Raw genomic sequence first — 24,104 nt, forward strand, 5'->3', positions numbered from 1 at the left:
ATATTTAGACTGACGTCCATGACTCCAACAGTTTTATCTAAAGCAAGTGCAGATCCATGCAAGGACTCACCCCTTTCACCCCCTTCTTCAGTTTATCATCTATGAAGAGTGAGAGGTATTCTGGGGAGCGAGAGTTCAGGTTGAGGAAGTACTCAAAATCCCCTGCTATGGTTTGTTTGAAGAGTCGATCGTTATTGAAAGACTCTTGGAGAAAGCGGTCAAAGCGGGACTTCAGATCCAACAAACCCTGCAAGACGGAGGCAGGAATACATTATGGAGAGGGGGTTAAACTGTTTGCAATAGCAGACATAACAAAGCATATTAAACAAGTTCATTCTGTCTTTGTTGTAAACCAATATTCCTTCTTTTCTCTTTGTAAGACAAGCATGGTTTTTAAGCTGTGTTTTCATACCTGCTGACAGTTTCGACTGAAGGTTTCGGTCTTCCTCAGAGCGTCATCAGACTTTCTGCCATCTAACATTTATCAGCTGGCTGGTCCCGCAGACCAGCTAAGCCTCCTCCAGATGGTTCTGGAGGATGGAGGGGGTAAACCCTCTGACACACCTGGGACTCCATCCTTCAGAATCGACGGCAGAAAGTCAGATGGCGCTCTGAGGAAAACTGAAGCCTTCAGTTTAAAACCACGTTTGTCTTGCAAAAAGAACAGAAGGAATATTAGTTTATAATAAAGCAATTATATTTCTAAGAGAAGTGAAGGGAAAGTTCCTGACATGTTTAGGTCTGCTAAGTCTACAAGAATGATTCTATGACCTAAAACCAGGCTGTATGTTTCCCTCGCATCATCTAAACACAGAATCCTCCTGCTGATGAACAAAAACACACAGGACTGTCATCGTACCTGGATATAATCTACTGGGTTCTTTCCTTCTCCCTCCTCTGACACCAGAGCCTTGCCTTGCTCTCTCAGGTAAGAACTCATACACTCACACATGGTCTTCAACCCATTGGGAACCCGGCTGAACAGCTTGTACATGCACGCTAAATCTGTAAATGAAGAAGCAGAAACACACAGTGCAAATCCATTTTTAGCCATTAGGCATGAAATGTGACGTTAGATACCCAGAAAAATTAAAAATTCTGTAGCATGAGATATGAACGAAGATTTTTGTTTACAAATGACCAACTCATGACTGCTGCATACCATCCGTCTTGCCATTCTTCAGCATGTGGACCAGGCCCGAGTTCTCCATCTCTACGATGGTTTTCATGTGTTTGGAAATGAGCTCGCGCTCCACCACCTTGACGATGGGCTCCTCTGTGGACTTATCCAAGCAGTGCATTACTCGCTCTATCTCCTCATTAATTCTTGCCTCCACCTTCTTTATGTACACACTGGCACTGTTTTCAGCAAGGAACTTTTGGCTCTCCATCTGATGGGGGGGAAGGGAAACTATATTTTAATATATTTCAGCAGCTTTAAGAATGATCTGTATTAGAATTTATTTACTTTCAATGTTATTTATACAAAATTCAACAACAACAACAACAAAAAATTAGCCTGAATCCCAAATAAAAAAAAAACATCTGGGGAATTTATAATTTCAGCCAAACCTGGAAAAATTCTGCCGACATTTCCAAGAACGGCGTTTCAAAGTCTTCTTCATAAACAGATCTCCCTTCCAGGCCGAGAATCATTAACATTTGGCAGGCGTTCCTAATGGCTCCTCTAGAGGAGGAGAGCAGCAAATGTTGATGGAACACTCAGAAGAGTAAAAAGGATAACTTGTAAGGATGCTCATTTATTAGTGCAGCTGCCAGCTATCCATTTAAATGTGATTTTATTGCAAAACCCAGATCTACGTCACAGCGTGAGATTCAGAGAAAATATCTTAAAATGTCAAAGAGGCTTTAAGGCTTCTTTTCAAAGACATAACTAATGTTCGTATACCTGTCCACCACCTCCCCCTTCCTCTCTCGAGCAATCATGTCCAGTAAGGTCTGTCGGAGGTGGTCTCTTATGCAGCCGTAGCGGACCACCTGGTCCCTGAAGATGATGAGCCCCAGGTTGTAGACGTTCTCTACATTATTCTGCTGTACATAAACACGATCCTGTAGAACAAAAAACAGGAGGGTTCAAGTTAGACCCATCGCATCTGATTAAAGCTTGGTTTATGCTTGACGCATTCACTTTCCGCGCGGTGATGCGGCTCGCGGATGGAACGCGCTTCACAACTCGCAGCATTTATGGTTCGTGCGGCTCGTCTCTGCGGTGAGCCAATATTCTCCCAAACTGAACGGGGCAGCATGGAGCTCTACGGCATGCACCCAACACTACACCATAGTAAAAGTAGAAACTACTGTTTACAACATGATATTTCAGCATTTTTAACAGCGTTCTCGTCTTTTCCAACAGTGCGAGCTATTTCTCTCCAAGAATTATTAACTACATGTTGATCACGGTGATCTCTGAGAGCTGAATCATACAAATGTCTGTATTTACGAACCTCTGCCATACTAGTTCTTGCCGGTCCGCCAAGTTTTTCCGCGTCCGTCCGTCCGCGTGGTTAGAAATTTTCCGAGGTGCACGTTGCGGAAATTCTGGGCCGTGCGGAGGCGCGGTGGAGGGGCGTGGTTGTTAAAATGACGCAAAATGACGCAACTTTTCCGTGCGGACCTCGCGGACGCGTCAAGCATAAACCAACCTTAAGTGATTCCATTAGCAGGTGGGTTTATTTATTTTCAGCTCGGCTGTTGTTAAAATGCATAAAATCACACCTGAAATCAGCTCCGTGTCAGATGATGCGTCAAACTGATTTGACATCACTGTTACATTGTCTTTATTTATAGCACTGAGATTTTAGCCACAGACAGGAAATTTGACGCTGCACAACAATGTTCTGCATGCACATCAGAGAGATTTTAATCCACCAACCCAGACATTTGCGCAGAAGTCTCAGCCTACACATTTTAGCATATTTTACTCACCATATACATCAGGATGTCTCTGATCATCACCATCGCCGTCTGATGATCATTCCAGGCCTGATTTAAGGTTTGAAGGAAGTTATTGTTGAGCGAGTTGAGGACATCTTCTCGTACCTTTGTGAAAAGCAAACAAAGGATGTATTAAAGCAAATGCTACAGTCTCAAGTGACTATATCATGCAAAATCAATGTTTTTGAGCCTTTGACCATGTTATATTATTATTGTTGTTGCTAGTGGTGCTCAGAGGGATTGGTGGTGCCAGTGTTCGGCAGGCCTCGCCTGTCAGTGCCCCCCAGGGCAGCTGTGGCTACATCGTAGCTCATCCCCACCAGCTTGTGAATGGGTGGATGACTGACTGTGTTGTATAACCCTATGAAGGCCCTATAGGCCATTTAACCATTTCCTCATCAGAAACACTCCTAAAGCGACTTTTGGCTCCATGCTCAAATTCTGCTGTCTCAGCCGCAGATCATCTCCTGATCCATCCAGCTATTAATGATTAAATGTAAACACTCACACCCACTCTCTCCATGACCGAACCTCCGTAGTTTTAAAACAGTGATATCTTTCTTTTCTAGTCGGCACTTTTTGATCATGCCTAGCACGTGAAAATGTGGTTTTGACTCTGAGAAGTACAGGAAAGTGTCCAGTCTTCCTGAAGAAGAGTTTAATCGCCACAGATGGTTGGATTTTATCTTCAGCAGCTCTCAAAAACCAAGCCAGAATGTGACCGACAGATCATTTCTTCAACTGGCACCATTACAACATTAAAACACCTGATGCAGAGGCTAAAGTGGTGGGTACAACCAAAATGCTACTGCTAGCTGAATGTTTAAAATGTTGACTTAGCAATAATAAATCTGTGTGCACAATGTGGTAAAAACATTTTAGTTTAAAAGTGAAATGTTTTATTGTCTCATGAGTCTTTGGTGTGCTGCCAAAGCTACCCTCTTTTTCTTCATGGTCCATGATGCTTTGCTGGGGATCTAGGATTACACTACAAAACGAGTGGAATTCACACAGGTGGAGGCAGGATTTCATTGAATCCAAGAATCTTATAAAGTCTCAATAAAAAAAACTTGTATTTCAGAACAAATTATGTCTCCATAATGCCAATGGTAATATTTTAATCACATATAGTTCTGTCGTCGCTCTGAAAGGTGTAAAACTACACGATACAGTTCCTTTAAAGTTTATTAATATTGAAAATCAAGCAGACATTTGGTACAGCCTGGTATTTTGACACTCTTTGTAGCACTTTTTATAGGTTCTTTCCCTCTTACTAGTCAGGTTTACTACAGCTTCATAATAGTGACACTGCAGTGTGACTCAGTACCGTAATCCAACTGTATCTAGGGCACAGTAACCTCTATTTTTCTTCCCTCAAAGAAGAGAAGATGACTCATTATTTGTACTGCCATCTTACATCAACGCAACGTCACAAAAGCTCATTTCCCTCCCATCTTTGCACATTTAGATTAAACAGAGGTAGAGAAAATAGATCGTGATAAGGCTATTACATTTTGTTGTGTCTGTTTCTAATACATTTATTCACAGATGCCTTCCAACAGAGAAAATTCAAACATCTAAATTAGGGATGGGTACCTTTGACATTTGAATCGATACAGCACTTAACAGTAACAATTTTTGATACTTTTGTGTGTTTAATAATTATATAAATCACTTTTTAAATTAAATATATATTATTTTCCCAAAATATAACCATATTCAATCAATATCATGATAAATTACATACAACTGCTTGTGCGTTAGCATCGTAGTGTACAAAATTCTTTAATGTGAAAACCTTTAACAACTGTTTCTAAATGATGCAAAAACAAACTCAGCTCCATGCACTCCCAATCCTCTTCTATGCCCTCTGGAATAACTATGATGAGGAGACGATGTATTATAAACTACAGATGAAACTAAAACAAACTTTGATACAACTATTCATATATTAATATTGTGGTGATTCACAAACTAAACCCAGCTCCACGTACTCCTTTCCCTCTCCTTTCCCCTCTGGACAAACTGTGTGATGGTGGGTATTTGTAGTTTTTAAACTGAAAATGACACTGAAGCAAACTTCTTTGCTGTGGACTAAATTTATTGTGTATCTTCATTCCTTTTGCCGTTCATTTTCAAACTTTCAAACTGTTCATTTTCAAACTATTTTTCCTACTCGGAAGTTGGAATTTCCGAGGAGAAAGCAAACACACCATTAGCTGATCGCTATGTAAACAAAAGCTAAACTATCAAGCTAACGTTATCTTAAACAGTTTATTTTGCTGCTGGAGCTGATTAAGATGCCTCATAGTTCGATTGTTGTCGCTGGTTTCATCATCACCCAACAGCCCATCGCATTTAATGAAGTGAAGCCAAACTTTAGAGCGTGTTCGCTTTCTTCTAGTCGGGTTTTCAGAGTTCCGAGGAGAAAGCGAGATTCTGGACTTTTGCCTCAGACAGGTTCATGGATGCATCGCCACATTGGTGACAGGAACAAGCCAGGGGCGGCTGGTCCATAGGGGCGATTGGGGTGACGCCCTCCCAAGAAAAAAGCAGGTTTTTTTTTCCCACGTGCTTCTCATCATTGCTGTTCAGGTCCACCATTGTGGTTTGCTTGTCTGCGTTGTCCAACCAGTTTGAGCCCTCCCTGCTGGGAGTTTCACCCTTATGGGGCAATCCTATTACTGATCGCCCCCTATCGCCCTCATTGAAAGTAATGTAAATGCTTTCCCCCGACTTCCCAGAGCAACAACGCAACTTCTAGGGGCTGGTGGGATGTCTCCCTATATGCATACGTCACGCATTACGGCCCAATACAGGTGGCGTTAAGGGCACGCTCAGAGCGGCAAACCATTTCCATCATGGCGAGCTGCCGGAGCAACACTGTTGTCTCTTTGAAAGAGTTTCCATTTATTCATCGTACCAGCGCGGATAAAATGGCAACAAAACTGTTAGGACCACCAAGACCAAATCTCAACATCAAACAAGCAGCAGTTAAAGGCGGGAAATCCTACAATCGAGGATTTTCAAGAAGGTGGTATGACCAGACAAGCTGGCTCACGGGCTGTGAGACAGCAGGGTCACTGTTCTGCTTCCCAAGCCTGCTGTTCAACCCAGATTGCGCCACGGCGGCCCACAGCTCGTGGACGACCACAGGAGTCACCGACATGCACCATCTGGCTGAGAAGGTGAAGAGACACGAAGCGTCAAAGATCCACATGGACAGCTGCTTCAAGTTTTCTACTTTCGGATGAGTTAATATCGCCGAGCTAGACAGCAGCTACTGCCTTGCAGTCTGCCGCCATAACGAGGAGGTGAGCAGGAACCGACATCTCCTTAATCACCTCATAGACTGTGTCAAATTTTGTGGCATGTTCGAATTAACCTTGCGGGGAAAAGATGAAAGCGAAGGCTCAAAGAACGCAGGCATTTTTCGGGAATTATTGGACTTGGAAGAGGTGTTTGAGAAGCACCTGAAAAAAGCGACTGTTTTCAAGGGCACGTCAAAAACTGTTCAGAACAAGCTGCTGAACAGCATGCTGGTGGTCGTCAGGAAGCGCATTACTGAGGACGTCATGGCAGCAAGATTTGTTGCCATCCAAGCTGATGAGACCACCGATGTGTCAACACAGACGCAGCTCGTGCTTGTGGTTAGATACATCGACGCACAGCATGCAGTGCGGGAGCGCTTTTTTGAGTTTCTCCCTGTTGTGGATTCGACGGCCAACTCTATCGCCAGTGTGCTTTTGGACAGACTGATCACCCACTTTCCTGATGCTCACAAGGAGAAGCTCATCGCCCAGGCTTATGATGGAGCCAGTGTGATGAGAGGTGAGCAGGCCGGGGTCCAGCAAAAGGTGCGCGAGCATTTCCAAAATGCTCATTATGTGCATTGCTATAATGCACATCAGCTCAATCTGATTATGCAGCAAGCAACCTCAACCATCCCTGCCGTGAAAATATTTTTTTCTGGTCTGAGCGGCATTGCCAGCTTTTTTGTCCGCTCGCCCAAACGCACCAGCATTCTGGATGAGGTGGTCGCTAGAAGGCTTCCTAGAGCTTGAGCCACAAGATGAAACTTTAACAGCAGAACTGTCAACACTGTGCATGAGCACCTAGAAGACCTCATTCAGTGTTTTGAAAACATCAACTCATCTGGTTCTTTTGACGGCAACACAATGAGAGAGGCATGTGGGTTTCTCAGGATGCTGCAGGACGAGGATTTCCCGGTTTTTTTGCAGCTGTTTAGTAAAATTATGCCTCACGTGGACATCCTGTACAAGAAACTGAAGAAGAAGGACAATGATGCAGTCTTCATCAAGCACGCCCTCCAGATTTTCATGAGCAGTGTTGAGGCAATAAGGTCAAATTATTATTATTATTTGACATGCGTATTATGTCTAATTTTTTGTTTGCTCTGACATTTGGATTTACCAAAAGGCATTATTGGTCTTTCCTCAGGCAGTCATCTCAACAGCAGCAGCAGGAGGCCATAGAAACCACCACCAGAAGGAAAACAGCCTTGGGAGAGGACGAAAAGCAGAGGCTGTGGGAGAAGATCTGCGACACCATCCTGACTCACACCAGAGAGAGGTTCTCCTTCACGAACCATCTGGTCAGTGCCACACTGCTACAAACAGAAATGTTTGAGCAGCACTGCCACACATTTCTTACGGGTGCTCTGAATACCACGGAGGAGGCATACCCCATGCTCAGCAAGAACAAACTGAAGAAAGAACTATCTCTGGTCTATGAGAACCCTGAGTTCACGAGCTGCTGTGGTGCGCTGGCGTTGTATCAGCTTCTGATGAGATACAACACCCAGGACACGTTTTCTGAGACTGTCGCTTTGATGAACATCCTCATCACAACCCCAAAGACGACAGGTGAGGCTGAGAGGTGCTTCTCAACTCTCAAAAGAATTAAGACATTTCTGAGAAATTCAATGGGCCAGTAACGCCTTAATGCACTGGCCATGCTGTCCATAGAGAGGGAGCTTGCCTGGTCCATGCCTGACTTCAATGAGAAGGTCATCGATCACTTTGCTGCTTTGAAAGACAGACGAGCAAAGTTTGATAACAAATGAACGGGTTCCATATCTTTGCTTGTGGCATAAACTACTCGCTGTGAAACTTTTATTTGTTTTACTCAAAATGCAAAAAACCAGATTGTGAAAACTTAACAGATTGATAAAACAATTCACAGAACCATATTTTCTATTATAAAAATGTACAGATTTATGGCTGATTGTTTTTTAAATATACTTTCTCTATTCTGTTTGTTGTGTTCAACTTGTTCATTGATCATACACTTTATACTTACATGCCTGTATTCATGATAAATTGTATATTAGTTTTCACATTTGATCTAAGTATGACTATTGCATCACAGCATTAAACTTTTTTTTTTTACCTTGAATTTGGTTGCCGTTTTACACTTAAGGTAATACTTTCTGATTTACTTACTTTTAGGGCTGGGGGTAAACGATTATTTTTAAAACGATTATTCTGACGATTATTTTATCGAATAGTCGACTATTCTAATGACTATTTAGAAAATTAATCTAATGATTATTTTTCTATTGCACAATTAACAAAAACCAGAAAATCTCAAATAAATTCCTCAAAAAAATTGATAAATTCTTACTGTAAGAGAATAAACACTACAGGCCTTCCATTTTGTATAACACTGCGTTTATTGTGTTGGTTGGTTATGTTCTGGTGACATGTAGAACTTGGGAGTGCAGGCTGCTGCCTGAGAGGTGGTAGAAGATGGAGTGTCTCCATGCTGCTTTGTTTTGGTCACTTATGTGCGTGAGGCGAGTGGTCTTACGGGTTAAACCAAACTCAGGTGATATTTTACACTAAACCGAAAACCCACAACACTCTAAATGTAATAAAAGGGAGATCTACACCACAAAAAAGATGAACTCTAAACCAAAACGTAACAGCTTATCCCAACGCAAGAAGCTGTTAGCGAAGACGCTAACAGTAGCTTTACCAACATTAAGTTCAAGTTACCAAGTTTAAATAAACCAAAAACACCCAGCAGCAAACAGACCAGCACGGAGGAGAGACTGCTACCACCAAAACAGCTCTCCTCATGTCTGAAAGAAGCTCCTTAATGAAGGGAGAAGCGCTCCCGGTGATTTTCTACATCTGCAATAGACATGAAGCAGCGCATCTGACCCCGGAAGTTGTTGTCCGTTGCCGGGAGACGAAGGGGCAAAACAGGAAAATAATCTAGTAGAGGATGGACGTTGTTCCGGGTCTTCGGTATTTGGCGGAGATGTTAGTGAAGACGGAGAAGAGGGCGAACTAGAGGAAAAACAGGCAGATTCCTCCTCTATTTACAAACTCCTGGGGATGCAACAAGTGGGCGCGGTGCGTCGACTTCCGGATCTGACGTCGACAAATTTTTAGAATCGAGCCGTCGACTTCGTCGAGGCTTCGCTACAGCCCTACTTACTTTACTGTAATATTTTGAGTATTCACTTGCTGATGGACCAAAATAATCACATTGCTTAGAAAAACTATAGGCTGACTTAGATAATAGGTTTGTAGAGCCATATGAGGAAATAAAAATTTTGTTAAATAGGTAGACTTTGTCGTTGTCAGGCGTGCTGGTGAGTGAGACGGAGGTGAGGATCCACACGCGGGTGAAGAAGGAGGCAGGCAGGCAGACAGGAACATTAAAACAGGGATTTTAATCGGGAACACGCTGACATAGAAACAATGATCCAACACGAGACACATAACTGAAGGGGTTTAAATACAAGAGGGCTGGGAGCTTGGGTGATTGGGAAACGAGAGGCAGGTGGGAGCAATTAACATGGACACAGGACTGAACCAAAAGGGGAGACAGGACAGGGTGTGACAGTCGTCATGTATCGCCCCTTCTGAGATTTTTCTCAGGAGCCGCCACTGGAACAAGCGCTATTCAGCCAAAGTTTCATTATCAGGGAGCATTTTCTAAGACAAGGTCAACTTGATTTATAAAGAACCTTTACTGTTGCTCACACAACCCAAAGTGCTGAACAAAACAATGCCATGAAATCAAACATGCTCCAGTAAAACATAAAAAATAATGGCGTTAAAAACAAAGTATGATAAAAACTATAAAAAGGGTGAGAGTAACAATAAGATACCAGTTTAAAATAAGACAAGATACAACCATAAAAAACTACAACAAACCAGATAAAAGAGAATAGATACACAACTCAACTATTACTAAAAGCCAGGTCAAATAAATAAGTTTTTCGTTTAGACTTAAAACGATCCATGCTTTGAGTGATCCTCATTTTAGGAGCAGACTGTTCCAGAGCCTAGGGCCAGACACTGAAAAAACTTTCCCCACAGGACTTTAGACGAGCTTTTAGGGACCACTAATAATGACTGGGAACAGGACCTCAAATTTTTGGTGGGAGTGTAGATGGAGAGTAAAACATCACTGTAGGGTGGAGGACTTAAAAACAAAAAGCAGTAGTTTAAATTGAATCCTATACTGAACGGGAAGCCAGTGAAGGGAAGCGAGTACCGGAGTTAAATGATCACGCTTCCTTGTACCTGTACACAAACGAGCAGCTGCATTTTGGACCAACTGTAGCTGATGCAAGGTGGAGTGATCTAGACCATAATAGAGGGAGTTGCTGTAAACCAGCCGACAAGAGATAAACAAATTTTCTAAGTGACAATTCGCTCTGAGAGACAGGGTTTGGAAGACCCTCGCTTCAGTGAGAGGAATCTTCACGCATGAGCTCTGGTTCTGCTGCTGCCTGTGACTGACGCGCTCCAAACCCTTCTCCATATCTTCAGCTCACTGTCCACCTTACGTGCGCGCCAACAGCGAGCTCTGCTGAGCACAGAGTCCACTATATTGCTCAGATGGTCTGATGGGAATCTTTTCATGACTGATTTAGCTACCTCTGCGATGTGCACATCGAATAAAATGTCAGCGCATCTGCATTTGTCAGGGTAATTCTATCATAACGACCAACAGCCTTGAGGTTTCTCCGTCAAAATAGACAGTCAAATACTTATTTTCATTTATTAAACCTTTGTTTAACCAGATGAGTCGATCGAGAACTCATTCTCATTTACAACGATGATCTGGCCAAGAGACAGCAGCAACAGACACATAGTTAGCTTTACATCAAAGAACAACAGATAAGATCAAAATAAGATAAAACTGTTAGACATAAAGACAAAGAACTGTTCTCATATATAATATGTACAATGATCAGAATACAGGAAATATCCAATGTGAACCCTGCCATTTGTTTAATGTAAAGTTTTGTTTAGTACAAAGTTTAATTACAGCAATCCAACGAGAAAGAGCCTGGATTTGTATTCTGAACAGTTAAACATGTTTTAAAAGGAGACATGTGTAACTCATCAAAAAGCAGCTCCTGCTCAATAGAGCCGAGGAAAATAATCAAATAATCGATGCATCGGGATGCGGACATAAACGATTCTGCATCGTAGAAGAGTATGCCATAATCGATTATAGAGGAATGTAGTTTTGTTTTTTTAACGGCGGTACCAGCGCTGCATCCAAATCGGTCAGAGTGAGCGTCCTCCACATTTACCAAGTGGTTCTGCCTTAATGTGGTACTGCAGGGCTGAGCTGAGACTGAACCGGAACCGAATCAGCCTGGCCGGTTCTGTTGGATTTGGGCCGTGAATTATGTTAATTGAGCGGGTTGTCGTGCGGCGCGCTCCGCTCGCTCGCTCGATCAGCGACTGAGAGAGAGAGAGAGAGAGAGAGAGAGAGAGAGAGACACTGTCTGCTCACACAAGAAAGACGATCGGAGGACGCTCCTCCAAACCGATGCTTCAAACACGCGTTATTTTCATAATTTAATTATTATTTCTCCTGGAAGCCCTCAGTCAGACTGCTTGTTGTAATGTAGGGAGATCCGGTCTTGGGGAGGGGGCGGGGTCAATGACGGTGGCTGCAGCTTAATTATCTGTCTCTTTTATTTAGGGACACAGAGAAGTTAAAAGGAGAGAGAAATAGAAGATAGAAGTTCTCTTTCTTAACATTCGTTTCGATGTCTCACTATGGGATACGCCCCTCCGCGGATTCCTCAGAAGCACTTATCTCAATACGCCAATCCTGATTGGCCAGTGACCGTGACGTACGCGTCCCCATGCTACTATAAGTAGCAAGCGTCCCAACGCACGCACTATTCAATCACCTCTTCTCGCTTCGGTGGTCGCTTATCTCTGAGGTAAGTTAGCTCAACTGTTCACAGACGGAGCCTTCTAATATTCTCTCCGTCGCCGAACGTTAACTTACCGTCCTTCTGTCCTGACCTTCACCATAGGTTCGGGGCATAACGAGCAGCTTCACACTCCAGTGCATCTGTTCGTTCTGTGCTAACACACCAGTTAGCCAACATGGAAGCCGCTCCTCCCACCAGAGGAGTCGATGGCTCAGGAGCTCGCCTCTGTACCTGTGGGAACAAAATCTCAAGCAAAGACCCGCACAAGGTCTGCTCGAGCTGCCTCGGGCTGGAACACGCCCAGCTGGCATTGGAAGTCCCCGGGTCATGTGAGAACTGTGCCTGCTTCACCCTGAAGAGCCTTCGCCGGCGGCTAGCGCGCCAAGCTAGCCTGTCGGGGAAGGACCCTTGCCTGCCGGCCCCTGGGCCACCGCCTGGGGACGCCAGCGAACATGCCCTCCCGGAGCCGGAACCGTGTGCCGAACTCAGCTGGGGCTCACAGCTCGAACTGGCCGGTCCGAGCCACCCCGTCGAGGACGTGTTGGAGTTGGACTACGGAGACGACGAGGACACCTCGGAACTCCTCATTTCAGAGGAGGACGAGGATGACGACGTCTTTCTCCCCGTCGCTCAGGCCTCCATGCCTAGCTTTCCGTCCTCTCCCAGGGATGGAGCGGCTTCTCCGGCCGCCCACCTGGACATGCAGTCAGTCTGCCGACGCGCTGCGACCAGGCTCAACATCCCTTGGCCCACCGTGGTCACTGAGGCTGTCAGGTCCCGCTACGAGGGTAAGAAGCTGCCTCAGGCCACAAGGGCGGCAAAGCCCCTCCTCCCCGCCTTCCCGGAGCTTCTCCAAGAAGTGAGGTCCTCCTGGGACAAACACCCTTTCAGCTCAAGGTCTCCGGTCCAAGGAGCCTCCTCGCTGGACTTCGAGGGGATGGAGAGGGCTGGCATGCTTCGCATGCCGCCGATGGAACCGCTGGTTGCAGCCCACCTGCACCCACGACTCTTGGCAACTTCCTCCAGGCCTCCCGCTCTCCCTGCAAAGGCGGACCGCTTCCAGTCGGCGCTGAACGAGAGGGCGTACAAGGCTGCCGCCATCTCGGTCCGAGCTTTGAATGTCTCCTCCATGCTCTCAGCGTACCAAGCCGAGCTCTGTGAGGACATGAATACGAAGCCGGACCCGGAGGTGTGGGAGGAAATCACCGTACTGACCGACATCTGCCTGCGGGTGCAGCACTGCGCGGTCCAGGCTACGGCGAAAGCTATGGGCATGATGGTGCTTCAGGAACGTGCACGTTGGCTGAACCTCACCAACCTCTCTGATAGAGAGAAGGAGGACATTTTGGACATGCCAATCGTGCCTGAAGGCATTTTCGGCTCTGCCCTGGCATCTATGCAGCAACGGTGTGAGGCCAAAAAGAAAGAGGATGAAGCCCTTCATCTCTGCCTTCCCCGTAAGCCTTCACCGGCACTGCCGGCTCGGCCGAACCTTCCTCAGGCAATACCCCGAGCCCAGCCTCAGTTCCGGATCCCAAAGCGCCCGAAGCCTCAAGCTGTCCAACCAGCTCCCTCGGGCTCAGCGCCTCGACCAGTGTGGCCTCAGCGATCCGGCAACCAAGCTGCTCCGCCGCCGGGACAATCCACCCGACCCGGCGGTCAGCAGGTGAGGAAGAAGAAGAGGGCAGCCTGACGGAGTTCTTTCCCTCCCGACGCTGCAGCTGGCAGTTCCCCGTTCGCCAGCCCCTCCTGTTCAACGTTGCCATGGTGCTTTCTCCCCCCCTCACGGAACCCCTCCGGCAGAGTCCCCGAGCGGTCCAGGGTGGGGCCAGGACGTGCAGCCGGCTGTGCCGGCTCAGAACACACGTCACAAGCACTCACATTGTTGTTTTTCACAAACATGTCACGCTCAAGGAGCATTAAAACGTTCGCTGCCGCATCCAGACAAAATGTCAAGGGCGCAGCAAAAATCAATAAAAATGTTACCCATGAGCGGTCCCAGGCGGGGTCGGCCCCTGGCGGACTTTCTAGCCAGCCACGGGTCGTCCCCGTACACCTGGGCCGTCAAAGCACAAAGCCCCCGCGCATGCGCAGTGGTTGCCACGAGCACTGCTGCCCCACAACCTCTGGGGGGAGCTGGTGCTCCGTGTGTCACGGCTGTGTCACCGCTCTCAACTCACATGGAGGAATGGACAGCGGTTTCTGCTTCACATTGGGTGATAAGAACAATTTCGAGGGGTTACAGGCTCCAATTCGCCTCAGTTCCTCCTCGATTCTCCGGCGTAGTGTTCTCCCACGCCCAGGGGTCGTCAGCTCACATCCTTCAGGGAGAAATCTCCTCCCTGCTGGAGAAGGGAGCGATATGCATTGTGCCTCCCGATCGGTCTCAGAGCGGTTTCTACTCCAGGTACTTCCTGGTCCCGAAACGGGGAGGGACCGGGATTCGCCCGATCCTGGATCTGAGGGCCCTGAACCGATGCCTCAGAAAGTACAGATTCAAAATGCTCACGCTCTCATCCCTTTTGCGTCTGATTCACCAGAACGACTGGTTCACCTCAATCGACCTGAGGGACGCATACTTTCATATTCCCGTGTACCCTCCACACAGGAAATTTCTGAGGTTTGCCTTTCAGGGAGTGTGTTACGAATACACCGTGCTCCCATTCGGCCTCTCTGAGCCCGAGGGTGTTTGTCAGGTGTACGGAGGCGGCGATCGCCCCTCTGAGAGGGAGGGGCATTCGACTGGCCACATATTTAGACGACTGGCTCCTGCTGGCACGGTCCAGAGAGGAGGCAGCGTCAAACACGCTGGTTGTGATCCGTCACTTGTGTGGTCTGGGTTTCAGAATAAACTGGCAGAAAAGCGCTTTACTCCCCTCCCAGAAAATAACCTTTCTAGGTCTGAATCTGGACTCAGGGGCGTTCACGGCCCGTCTCTCGACACCGCGCGTGGACGCGCTCTCGCTCTGCCTGGCGCGCTTCCGCCTACACAGTTCGGTGCGGTTTGCGTTATGCCTCAGGCTGTTGGGTCTCATGGCGTCGGCTATTTCAGTGGTACCACTCGGCCGTCTACACATGAGAGATTTTCAACGCTGGGTGGCTTCTCTGGGTCTCTCTCCAGTGCGCCACAGAGCGCGCAGGGTGACGGTCTCTGCAGCGTGCGTCGCGGCGCTCCGCTGTTGGCGTCACCCCTCCCTCTTGGCACAAGGGGTGCCTTTGGGGTTGGTTCTCGTGAGGAAAGTGGTCACGACAGATGCGAGCCTGTCAGGTTGGGGGGGGCTCCTGGAGGGTCGCTCTGTCAGGGGTGTGTGGAGCAGAGAGCTCTGGGGGACACACATAAATTATCTGGAACTCCTCGCGGTCTTTCTGGCCCTGAGGCGCTTCCTGCCTTTTCTGTCCGGCCATCATGTCCTAGTGAGAACAGACAACACCACGACTGTGGCATATATAAACCGCCAGGGGGGGCTGCGCTCCATGCGGTTACACACACTGGCACGCAGACTGATCCTATGGTGCAGCAGGCATCTCCTCTCAATCAGAGCCACCCACGTCCCGGGTGTTCTGAATCGGGGGGCGGATCTGTTGTCCAGAGGGACACCCCTGTACGGGGTTTGGAGCCTGCATCCAGCAGTGGTGGAACAGATTTGGATCCGGTTCGGCACAGCCGTAGTGGATCTTTTTGCCTCCAAGGAGAATGCTCAGTGTCCTCTGTTCTTCTCCCTGCGCGACCGAGACGCTCCACTCGGCGTGGACGCGCTGGCGCACGACTGGCCACGGGGTCTGCTTTACGCTTTTCCCCCAGTGGCCCTGATACCATCCACCTTGCTGAGGGTACGAACCCAGCGCCACACTCTCATTCTGGTGGCCCCATTCTGGCCAGCCATGCATTGGGTGGCGGACATTTTCCAGCTCCTGGAGGGCCAACCTTGGAAACTGCCGCTTCGCAGGGACCTGGTGTCCCAAGCGGGAGGCTCGATCTTCCACCCTCATCCAGAACGGCTGGCCCTGTGGGCCTGGCCCCTGAGGGGTGCGGACTAGTGTCAGCAGAGCTGCCCCAGGCAGTCATTCGAACCATTCAGAATGCTAGGGCCCCCTCCACTAGGTCCCTATATGACTGTAAATGGAGGGTGTTTGAAGCCTGGTGTCAGGGCAGGGAGGTCTCACCCTTCCAATGCCCGGTGAATGTCATTCTGTCTTTCCTGCAAGACTTGTTGGATGGGAAGAAGGCTTTCTCCACCATTAAAGTGTACCTAGCAGCCATTTCCGCCCGACACTTGGGTTTTGGGAAGAAATTGGCAGGTCAACACCCCCTGGTGTGTAGCTTCATGAAGGGCGCGCGCAGGCTTCTCCCTGTGTCTCGACCCCTGGTGCCCTCATGGGATCTGTCCTTGGTGCTGTCGGCCCTCTCCGGGCCTCCATTTGAGCCTATGGACGGCCTGGACCTTAAGATCCTGTCTCTTAAGGTGGTGCTACTCCTGGCTTTGGTATCTGCAAAGCGAGTTAGTGACTTACAGGCTCTCTCTGTGCACCCATCCTGCACCCAGTTTGCACCAGGTGACATGAAGGTGTCCTTGAAGCCCAACCCTGCCTTTGTGCCTAAGGTGGTGGGCTCCTTTTCTCCTATTATCCTCACAGCTTTCTACCCACCGCCCTTCTCCTCTCCTGAGGAGGAGCGGTGGCACAAGCTGTGTCCGATTCGCGCGCTCAAGGAGTATGTGAATCGGACAAAGAACCTTCGCAGGGGGGACCAGCTTTTTGTGTCATGGGGTGGGCCTCGTAAGGGGAAACCCGTCACAAAGCAGAGGCTTTCCCACTGGATTGTGGAGGCTATTTCTATGGCTTACTCCTGTCAGGGCATTCAGGCACCTGTTGGGCTCAGGGCCCATTCTACTAGGGGCCTGTCTGCTTCTTGGGCCCTTTTTCGGGGGCTGTCAATCCAGGAGATTTGTGCTGCAGCAAGTTGGGCTTCTCCACTTGCATTTGCACGCTTCTATAAGCTTGATGTTTCGGTCCCTGCAATGACTCACACGATTCTGAGTGTGGGGTCTTTGGCGGGCCAAGACGTATCCCTGTAGGTTGGTGATCGCTGGATAAGCTGTCTGGCAATACGGGAGTCTCCATATCCCATAGTGAGACATCGAAACGAATGTTAAGAAAGAGAACTTTAGGTTACTGTCGTAACCCCGGTTCTCTGAGTAACATGAGTGAGATGTCTCACCAGACAACCCTTCTTGCTGGGCGAAGCGAGAAGAGGTGTTTATCTTGAATAGTGCGTGCGTTGGGACGCTTGCTACTTATAGTAGCATGGGGACGCGTACGTCACGGTCACTGGCCAATCAGGATTGGCGTATTGAGATAAGTGCTTCTGAGGAATCCGCGGAGGGGCGTATCCCATAGTGAGACATCTCACTCATGTTACTCAGAGAACCGGGGTTACGACAGTAACCTAAAGTTCTTGTTCCACTTTATTCTTTTGTTTCATGATGATAAACTGACATTAAATTCAGCTTAAAGAGAAACTGGGAGGAAGCTTTGGTCCATTTTAGGTTACAGGAGACTTGTCTCCTATCTGCTCCTCCAGAGACAGCATGGACATGAGGGTTACATGGTGAGGGTCACACAGGACAGGTTGGTGGAAAGGTTTGAAGTTACCTGGTTAGTGAAAGAGATCCATCCGCTGGGTAATTTAATCCTAATCCAGCCCACAGCCTTCTACTGGTGTTATTATCAGAAAGAATAAAACACACATCTTAAATATTATTGGAAGTGTAGAATTTGTTTTGTGTTTTATTATTTTCTGCATCAAACAGAACTTGATTCATTCTCCAACATTTCAGAAATGAACCACTGGGTTCAAATAAAAATAAACTAAGTCAAACATTTCATTTGGTGTTATTTCTGACATCCTTCAACTGCAGCATAAATATTTGACTAGAGCTGCTCAGAGACATTAAACACTCATATATGAACCTATTATGGATGTTATTATTACATTATGTGTCCTGTAGGTTTTCAGTACTTTTTTAGATTTTGTGAGTTTTTGCAAAGCGTGTTTTTCTCAGCCTGAGGCGTGGTGTTGAACGAGGAAACTGATGTTTTACTTTGTTAAATCTTCTTAAATGTTTAAAATGTTTTGTCCTAACCTGTTGTGAATGGAGAGCTTTTGAGGGATGGCAGGTTGTGCCACTTACGGTTTTTGATAAAAAAATAAAAAGCAATTATCTGACATCTTCTATTTATCGATGAAAACAAATCAATATAAAATAATCGTGATGCATCGGGATATCGAATCGAATTGAATCGTTGACCCAGTAATCGTAATCGAATCGAATCGGGAGACAAGTGAAGATTCACACCTCTACTGCTCAACATTAAAACTACTAACAGGGTGAAAAATATCTAAATATTGTAAGCACAGACAGGCTACAACTTTTGGATCAATTTTATACAAATTGTTTAATTATCTTCTGTTGAAAGACATCTTTGACATACATGAGCGAACGGTATTGGTTGCTGTCACCTGTTGTGATTGGTTAAAGCAGCTCTCGGCGGTCTTAGGGTGGGTCCAAGTGCAAGTGGGTGGACCCAGGTCCGGTAGGCCCACCTACAACGTTGCGGCTGCTCTGGCTCCCAATGCTTTCTTTACTGTGGGAAACAGGTTATCATGGATCTTTGATAGGAAAAGGTTGCCAACCCCTGCACTAAACCAATATTCATTGTTGTATAGACAACAACACCATAGTGCCACACAATTTAAGCAAGCTGGTCAATTCCAACACCGTAACATTGTTAGCTAGCAGGCTTATGAAGAGATAACATGTTGCCTCAGGAGGGAGAAAACGTCTGCAGTTTGAACACATTTTAAACTGGACAATATTAAGATGCCATGTTTCCTTCTGGCTGGCTCGTGGTCCTGTGCCTATCGATGATGTCACACTAGATGAATGGCCGGACATACGACTTACAGAAGTTACGTTACCATGTTCAAAAACATTTAGGTGGTAAGAAACATGAATTTAATAACAAAACTATTTCCAAAACCGATGTGAAAGAACAGAACAGGCCCCAAGCAGATCCGGAAACTACAGCACCAGAAAACTTGCATCAGCATTGCATTCTCGATAGAAAACGAGTTAAGCCTGGCGGATCCAGCCGTCTTGGGGGGGTGGGAGGTTGGTGGTGTCAGTATCAGCTGATGGAGGGCTCTAGTTTCATTGCGCCGTTCATGTCAGCAGACATCGGTTTGGGTTATACAGATGCGATTGTGTGTGAAATAACGCCAGTTAAATGATTACCTCAGTGTTGTTTGTGTACATGTTGTCCAGTAGCTAATACTAGAATTAATATAGTCCATTTTTCTTCTCATAAACCTGACTGCTGGCACCCCTCTGGCCACTCGGTGCCCTGCGCACTGTGCGTGATGCACGTTTGGCTCTTTTGCACACGGCGAAAAACCGGCAGTACTGGGTTTTCAAAGTAAAATAAATTTTTAAAGTTTTGTTATATTTAAATTCATTTTAAACTGTCATTATTGTTAGTATACATGCACAAATATAGACTATATATATGTCTTGTATTTACATTGTTTTAATGTATATCAAAAAAAATTATTCTTAATGTACGTAGTTTAAATTTTTTAAAATCCTTCTGAAGGTGTGGCGGCTTTTATTTTGCCATGGCGCGCCACCACGGCAAAATACATGTAACGGAAACCCTGATGGCACTGATTTGTTTCTGGACTTGTTTAATTTTGCTTCCTCATTTTGTTAACTACCAAATATAAAATGCTCCCACACTGTGCATTTTCCTAACACCTTCATTTTTGAGTAAATTTATTTGCTCATGTGACAAGCTCTTCTTCTTTGATTTTCATAGTGGTGGCAAAAAATATATTACGCACTCATGCACAGCAGAAGAACGTGAGCTTGGCTGGAAGTTAACTGGCAAAAGTATTTTATCTGTTGAAATTTTAACAGCAATTAACCAGTTAACTGGTTGACTAAGTACATCCCTAGAAAATGGGGCTGCACGATATTAGGAAAACCTGCGATAATCGATAACAGTGCTTAATATTGCGATATCGATATTACTCACGATAAATGAACAAATACTAAAGTATGCAGTGTTGATGTCGTCTGGCGTGTGACGTCTGCTCTGGGTTCAAAGCAAACAAAAACTAATGCATGAATTCCATGACAACATAACATTTTTATTGCAAAAATATGCAGCTGCACCTGCTACTGTATTAGCAGCAAAACAACAAACTGCATGCATGCAGTTTCTCAGTGACTTTAAAACATCACCTCCACCATAAAACTTTTTCTGATGCTCCAAATACAGAAAAACATCCCTTACTAGGGTTTTTAGAATTAAAAAAAAAAATCAGAAAATAAGTTTAAATGTTAAATAATAGTTAACATCACTTATGCAACAGCAAATTCTCTCATTGCTACTGAACATTTTCTCCACTTATGTGGTTATGATATAAGGCTGTTGCTGCTATTGGGAAGTGAACTGTGCTGGGCCAAACTACATGGAAAATATGTGAAAACGTTTGTTTTTAACCCCAAATTGAACAAGTTTACCTGGATCTTAAAAAGCAGCTCAGATGATGAAACTGCAACTATGATTCTGATAACAAGCTAACAAATTGAACTAGCTCCTCTTAAGATAATCGGCTAGCAGAGCTTTTGACTGACAGTTTATGTGCAGCAGCAAATCAACTATCCTGATTAACAAGGTTACAAAAGCTCATAAATGAAAAATCACTTTGATGTGTGGGGGAACTTTTCCAGGCCCTCTTTAGCAGGGTGGGACTGGGAGGAGAGTGCTGTAGCCTTTTAGCTGGAAGCTAACCGGAGCCTGGGGCTGACATCACCACCCGGTGGAACACTAGCAACATGGAGGTAGGTGGGTTGGTTCACCGGCACGTGTCGGAGTCAGCCCGGTAAAAATGATTAACGACACCGAGCGGACTCGCGTTCACGTTTGAAAGCAGCGCTGATTCCAGAAACCTCAGCACGAAGTGCGTTCCTTACTCTGAGCTAGCATGACGAACAAGGGAACGGTGCCGCTAACTTTCCATCCTAAGGGTCTATGTAGGGGGCGGGCGTATTACGTGAACGGACCCATCTGATTGGCTGCATATCAGAAGGGCTACATTTGATTGGTCAAATACTTCCGCGTAAAAAACAGAGCTGGTTTACAAAAAGTTGATGTATGACATGGATGGAAATGTCGAACCAAACATTTATCGCCGTTTTTGACGTGCTTTGCGATGGGCCTATCGCACGTCCTGTTATCCCGATGACGATAATTTTTCGATATATTGTGCAGCCCTTCTAGAAAACTACACACTGCCACTTTAAAACAAACATCCTGCTCAGTTTACTGCAGCAAATGCCTGGTATTGCAGTCTCCTGGAGCCGCGGTATCAGCCCTTGTCACTGTTTTATTACCCAACACTGCAGCTCTACAGGTGTTATGTAGGGAAGAGTAAGTCTGCCGACCGTGAGTTAGGAACACGCGTGCACTGTCACAGGAATGTGCATCGCTCAATAGAGCTGTTTAAACAATTTGACACGAGTGACGAGGCTACTTTTAAACATATTTGTAATATTAACGTGTTTCTTATCAATGTTGTTCCTGAATGAGTGATGTTTTGGCAGATAAATTAAGTAAATGACATCAATTCTGAAAAAGATATAAATAATACAAACCTTAAAGGACAATTTGGATGCGTTTCTTTTTTTATTCTAATTTAATGCAGCTAATGTTTGCTGAATTATCAGATCAGAGCTTCAAACCAGAATCACCGGAGAAACAAGACATCATGGCGCGATGGCAGCGTAGCTCAAAAGTTTGGGAGCATTTTACAAAGACAAAAGAGAAGCACGTGGAGTGCAAAATCTGCAAAGTGAAATTTTCACCGGAGCACATTGGCGTCATGGTGGAAAACGAAACTTCTGTATGCTAATCACCTCTTGTTAGCTGATAACATCAACAGAGAGGTACTTGTATTCATAAGTGTAGCAACAACAGTAGTGATGGCAATTTTATTTCCTTTAGAACACATACAGATGTCACGTATTTGCTCTAATGTTACAAACGCTAATGAACTGTTTTATCCCGCTACGTTAGTGTTAAAAAAAAATTCCTCCGACAAGTTTGTTACAAAGCCAAACACGTGCACACTGAAGCAAGCTAATGTCCTGACCGAGGCCTTTTGAACAAGTTGGTCTCGGACAAGAGACCCCTGACCACGGTTTCAAAGAGATGATCAAGCAGTTCAACCCAGAACACAACAATAACTCTCTAACAGGCTGATCCCATTTCAACACTATGACGGAAAAGAAATATGAAACAACCTTTGAGAAGGTGTGTGTGTGTCGCTGTCTCTCTCTTTGTCTTTCTCTCTGGACACAAATAAAATAAGTAATATTAGAATTTAATCAAGAAGCTAACATTGGTTAAAGCATACTACCGTAAATCCTCTAATGCAGGCCGGTATTCAATTAAAGGCCGGGTCTCAAATTTTGGCCGGTGTCGGAGTCAGCGGAGGTGAATAATGGCCGGTCTCTTATTGTGGCCGGGTGGAATACGGCAGGGTTATAGTCCCCAAATCAACCAGCAGGAGGCAGTAGAGGTTCACACAGACCTTTATTAGGCTTTTTCTTCAACGCTTTGTAACGCTACAGACACGATCCTCTATCACGCTCCTACCACACAGAGTCACGGTGTCAGTTAACCATGCTAATTCAACCCACTCCATAGAACACACATCACCTTCCCTGTGGCTTACATAACACTCACACAACATGCAAATCAACACATAGGAACTAGCAGAACGATAGGAAACACATATAACACAATACCCAGAATGCACCTGGCTTACAACCCCAGCCAGGTCATTACACTATCAAGTTCAAAGAGAACGTGCTGATTATGCTGCAGAACACTCTGGGGAGCAGCAGTAGGGGGTGTATGAACTAGTCAACTTCACTATAGTGACTTTTTATGCCTGTCGTCGACTAGTCGCTGTCACGTGATAATGACCGGCAAGATGCAGCCCTCGGAAAAGACAGCAGCCTGCTGTCAGCAGGTGACAAGCTCCTGCGCTCGGGGGGGGGGGGGGGGGGGGTGACGCGCTGTGCCAGACCGTAGGTACTGACACGCGATCGTTCATGTCGGTTCATTTCCTTTAATGTTTTCTGTCTTTTATTTGCGCCTGATGTGTATCGCTGCTGTGGAGCGGGGCGCTTCACCTTGTCCTCCGACGCACAGACCACTGATGCGGCCTCCAAGCAGGGAGCGCTCCGCTGTTTTCGCGGTCGGTAGATCTGCCTCCTGAGCACGGCCACAGTAACAATCAGGTGTCGCCACCTCAAAAACTAATTTAACACGCGATCGTTCATGTCAGTTCATTTCCTTTAATGTTTTCTGTCTTTTATTTGCGCCTGATGCGTTTCGCAGCATGCTGTGGAGCGGGGCGCTGCGCGCATCACCTTGTCCTCCGACGCACTGATCACTGATACGGCCGCCAAACAGCGAGCGCTCCGCTGTTTTTGCGGTCAGTAGATCTTTTAGAACTGCAGTTCAAAGGTAACTCATGAGGTGAATATATATGAACCCAGGTAGCAGTTTTTCTTTAGGATTGAGAGGAGATGCAGGAAGATAATAAACAGACAGGACAGAAAAATAGTCAAATAAAAACAAGTTAGTTTTTGTACCTGGTGGTTGCAACAAACAGACACCATTGAAGGTAATCAGAAGTGAGGAACAGAAAATGAAATAATTATTTTAATGTTTAGAGCAGCAGGAACTCCGAGAGGCTGCAGGCGCATCAGTGAGTTTGCGGCCGCTGCGCAGGGGGAGGGGGGAGATGGCTGAAGCAGAAACTACCGTTGTTAAAAGAAATGTGTTT

At 46.1% G+C, this 24,104-nt stretch overlaps 1 protein-coding gene across 1 annotated transcript in view; it reads right to left on the reverse strand.

Moving 5' to 3' along the window:
- Nucleotides 1-24,104, reverse strand: part of cul3b (cullin 3b) — a 40,323-nt gene that overhangs the window by 13,249 nt on the left and 2,970 nt on the right. Inside the window, exons 3-8 of the mRNA XM_015951738.3 lie at nucleotides 2,947-3,060; nucleotides 1,910-2,070; nucleotides 1,573-1,687; nucleotides 1,163-1,391; nucleotides 860-1,005; nucleotides 71-247 (exon numbers count right to left, since the gene is read on the reverse strand). Of these exons, the coding sequence (XP_015807224.1) occupies nucleotides 71-247; nucleotides 860-1,005; nucleotides 1,163-1,391; nucleotides 1,573-1,687; nucleotides 1,910-2,070; nucleotides 2,947-3,060 (942 nt within the window). The remainder of the gene's footprint in view (nucleotides 1-70; nucleotides 248-859; nucleotides 1,006-1,162; nucleotides 1,392-1,572; nucleotides 1,688-1,909; nucleotides 2,071-2,946; nucleotides 3,061-24,104) is intronic.

The sequence above is a fragment of the Nothobranchius furzeri genome, chromosome 13 (assembly GCF_043380555.1).
Source record: "Nothobranchius furzeri strain GRZ-AD chromosome 13, NfurGRZ-RIMD1, whole genome shotgun sequence".
NCBI classification, from domain to species: domain Eukaryota; kingdom Metazoa; phylum Chordata; class Actinopteri; order Cyprinodontiformes; family Nothobranchiidae; genus Nothobranchius; species Nothobranchius furzeri.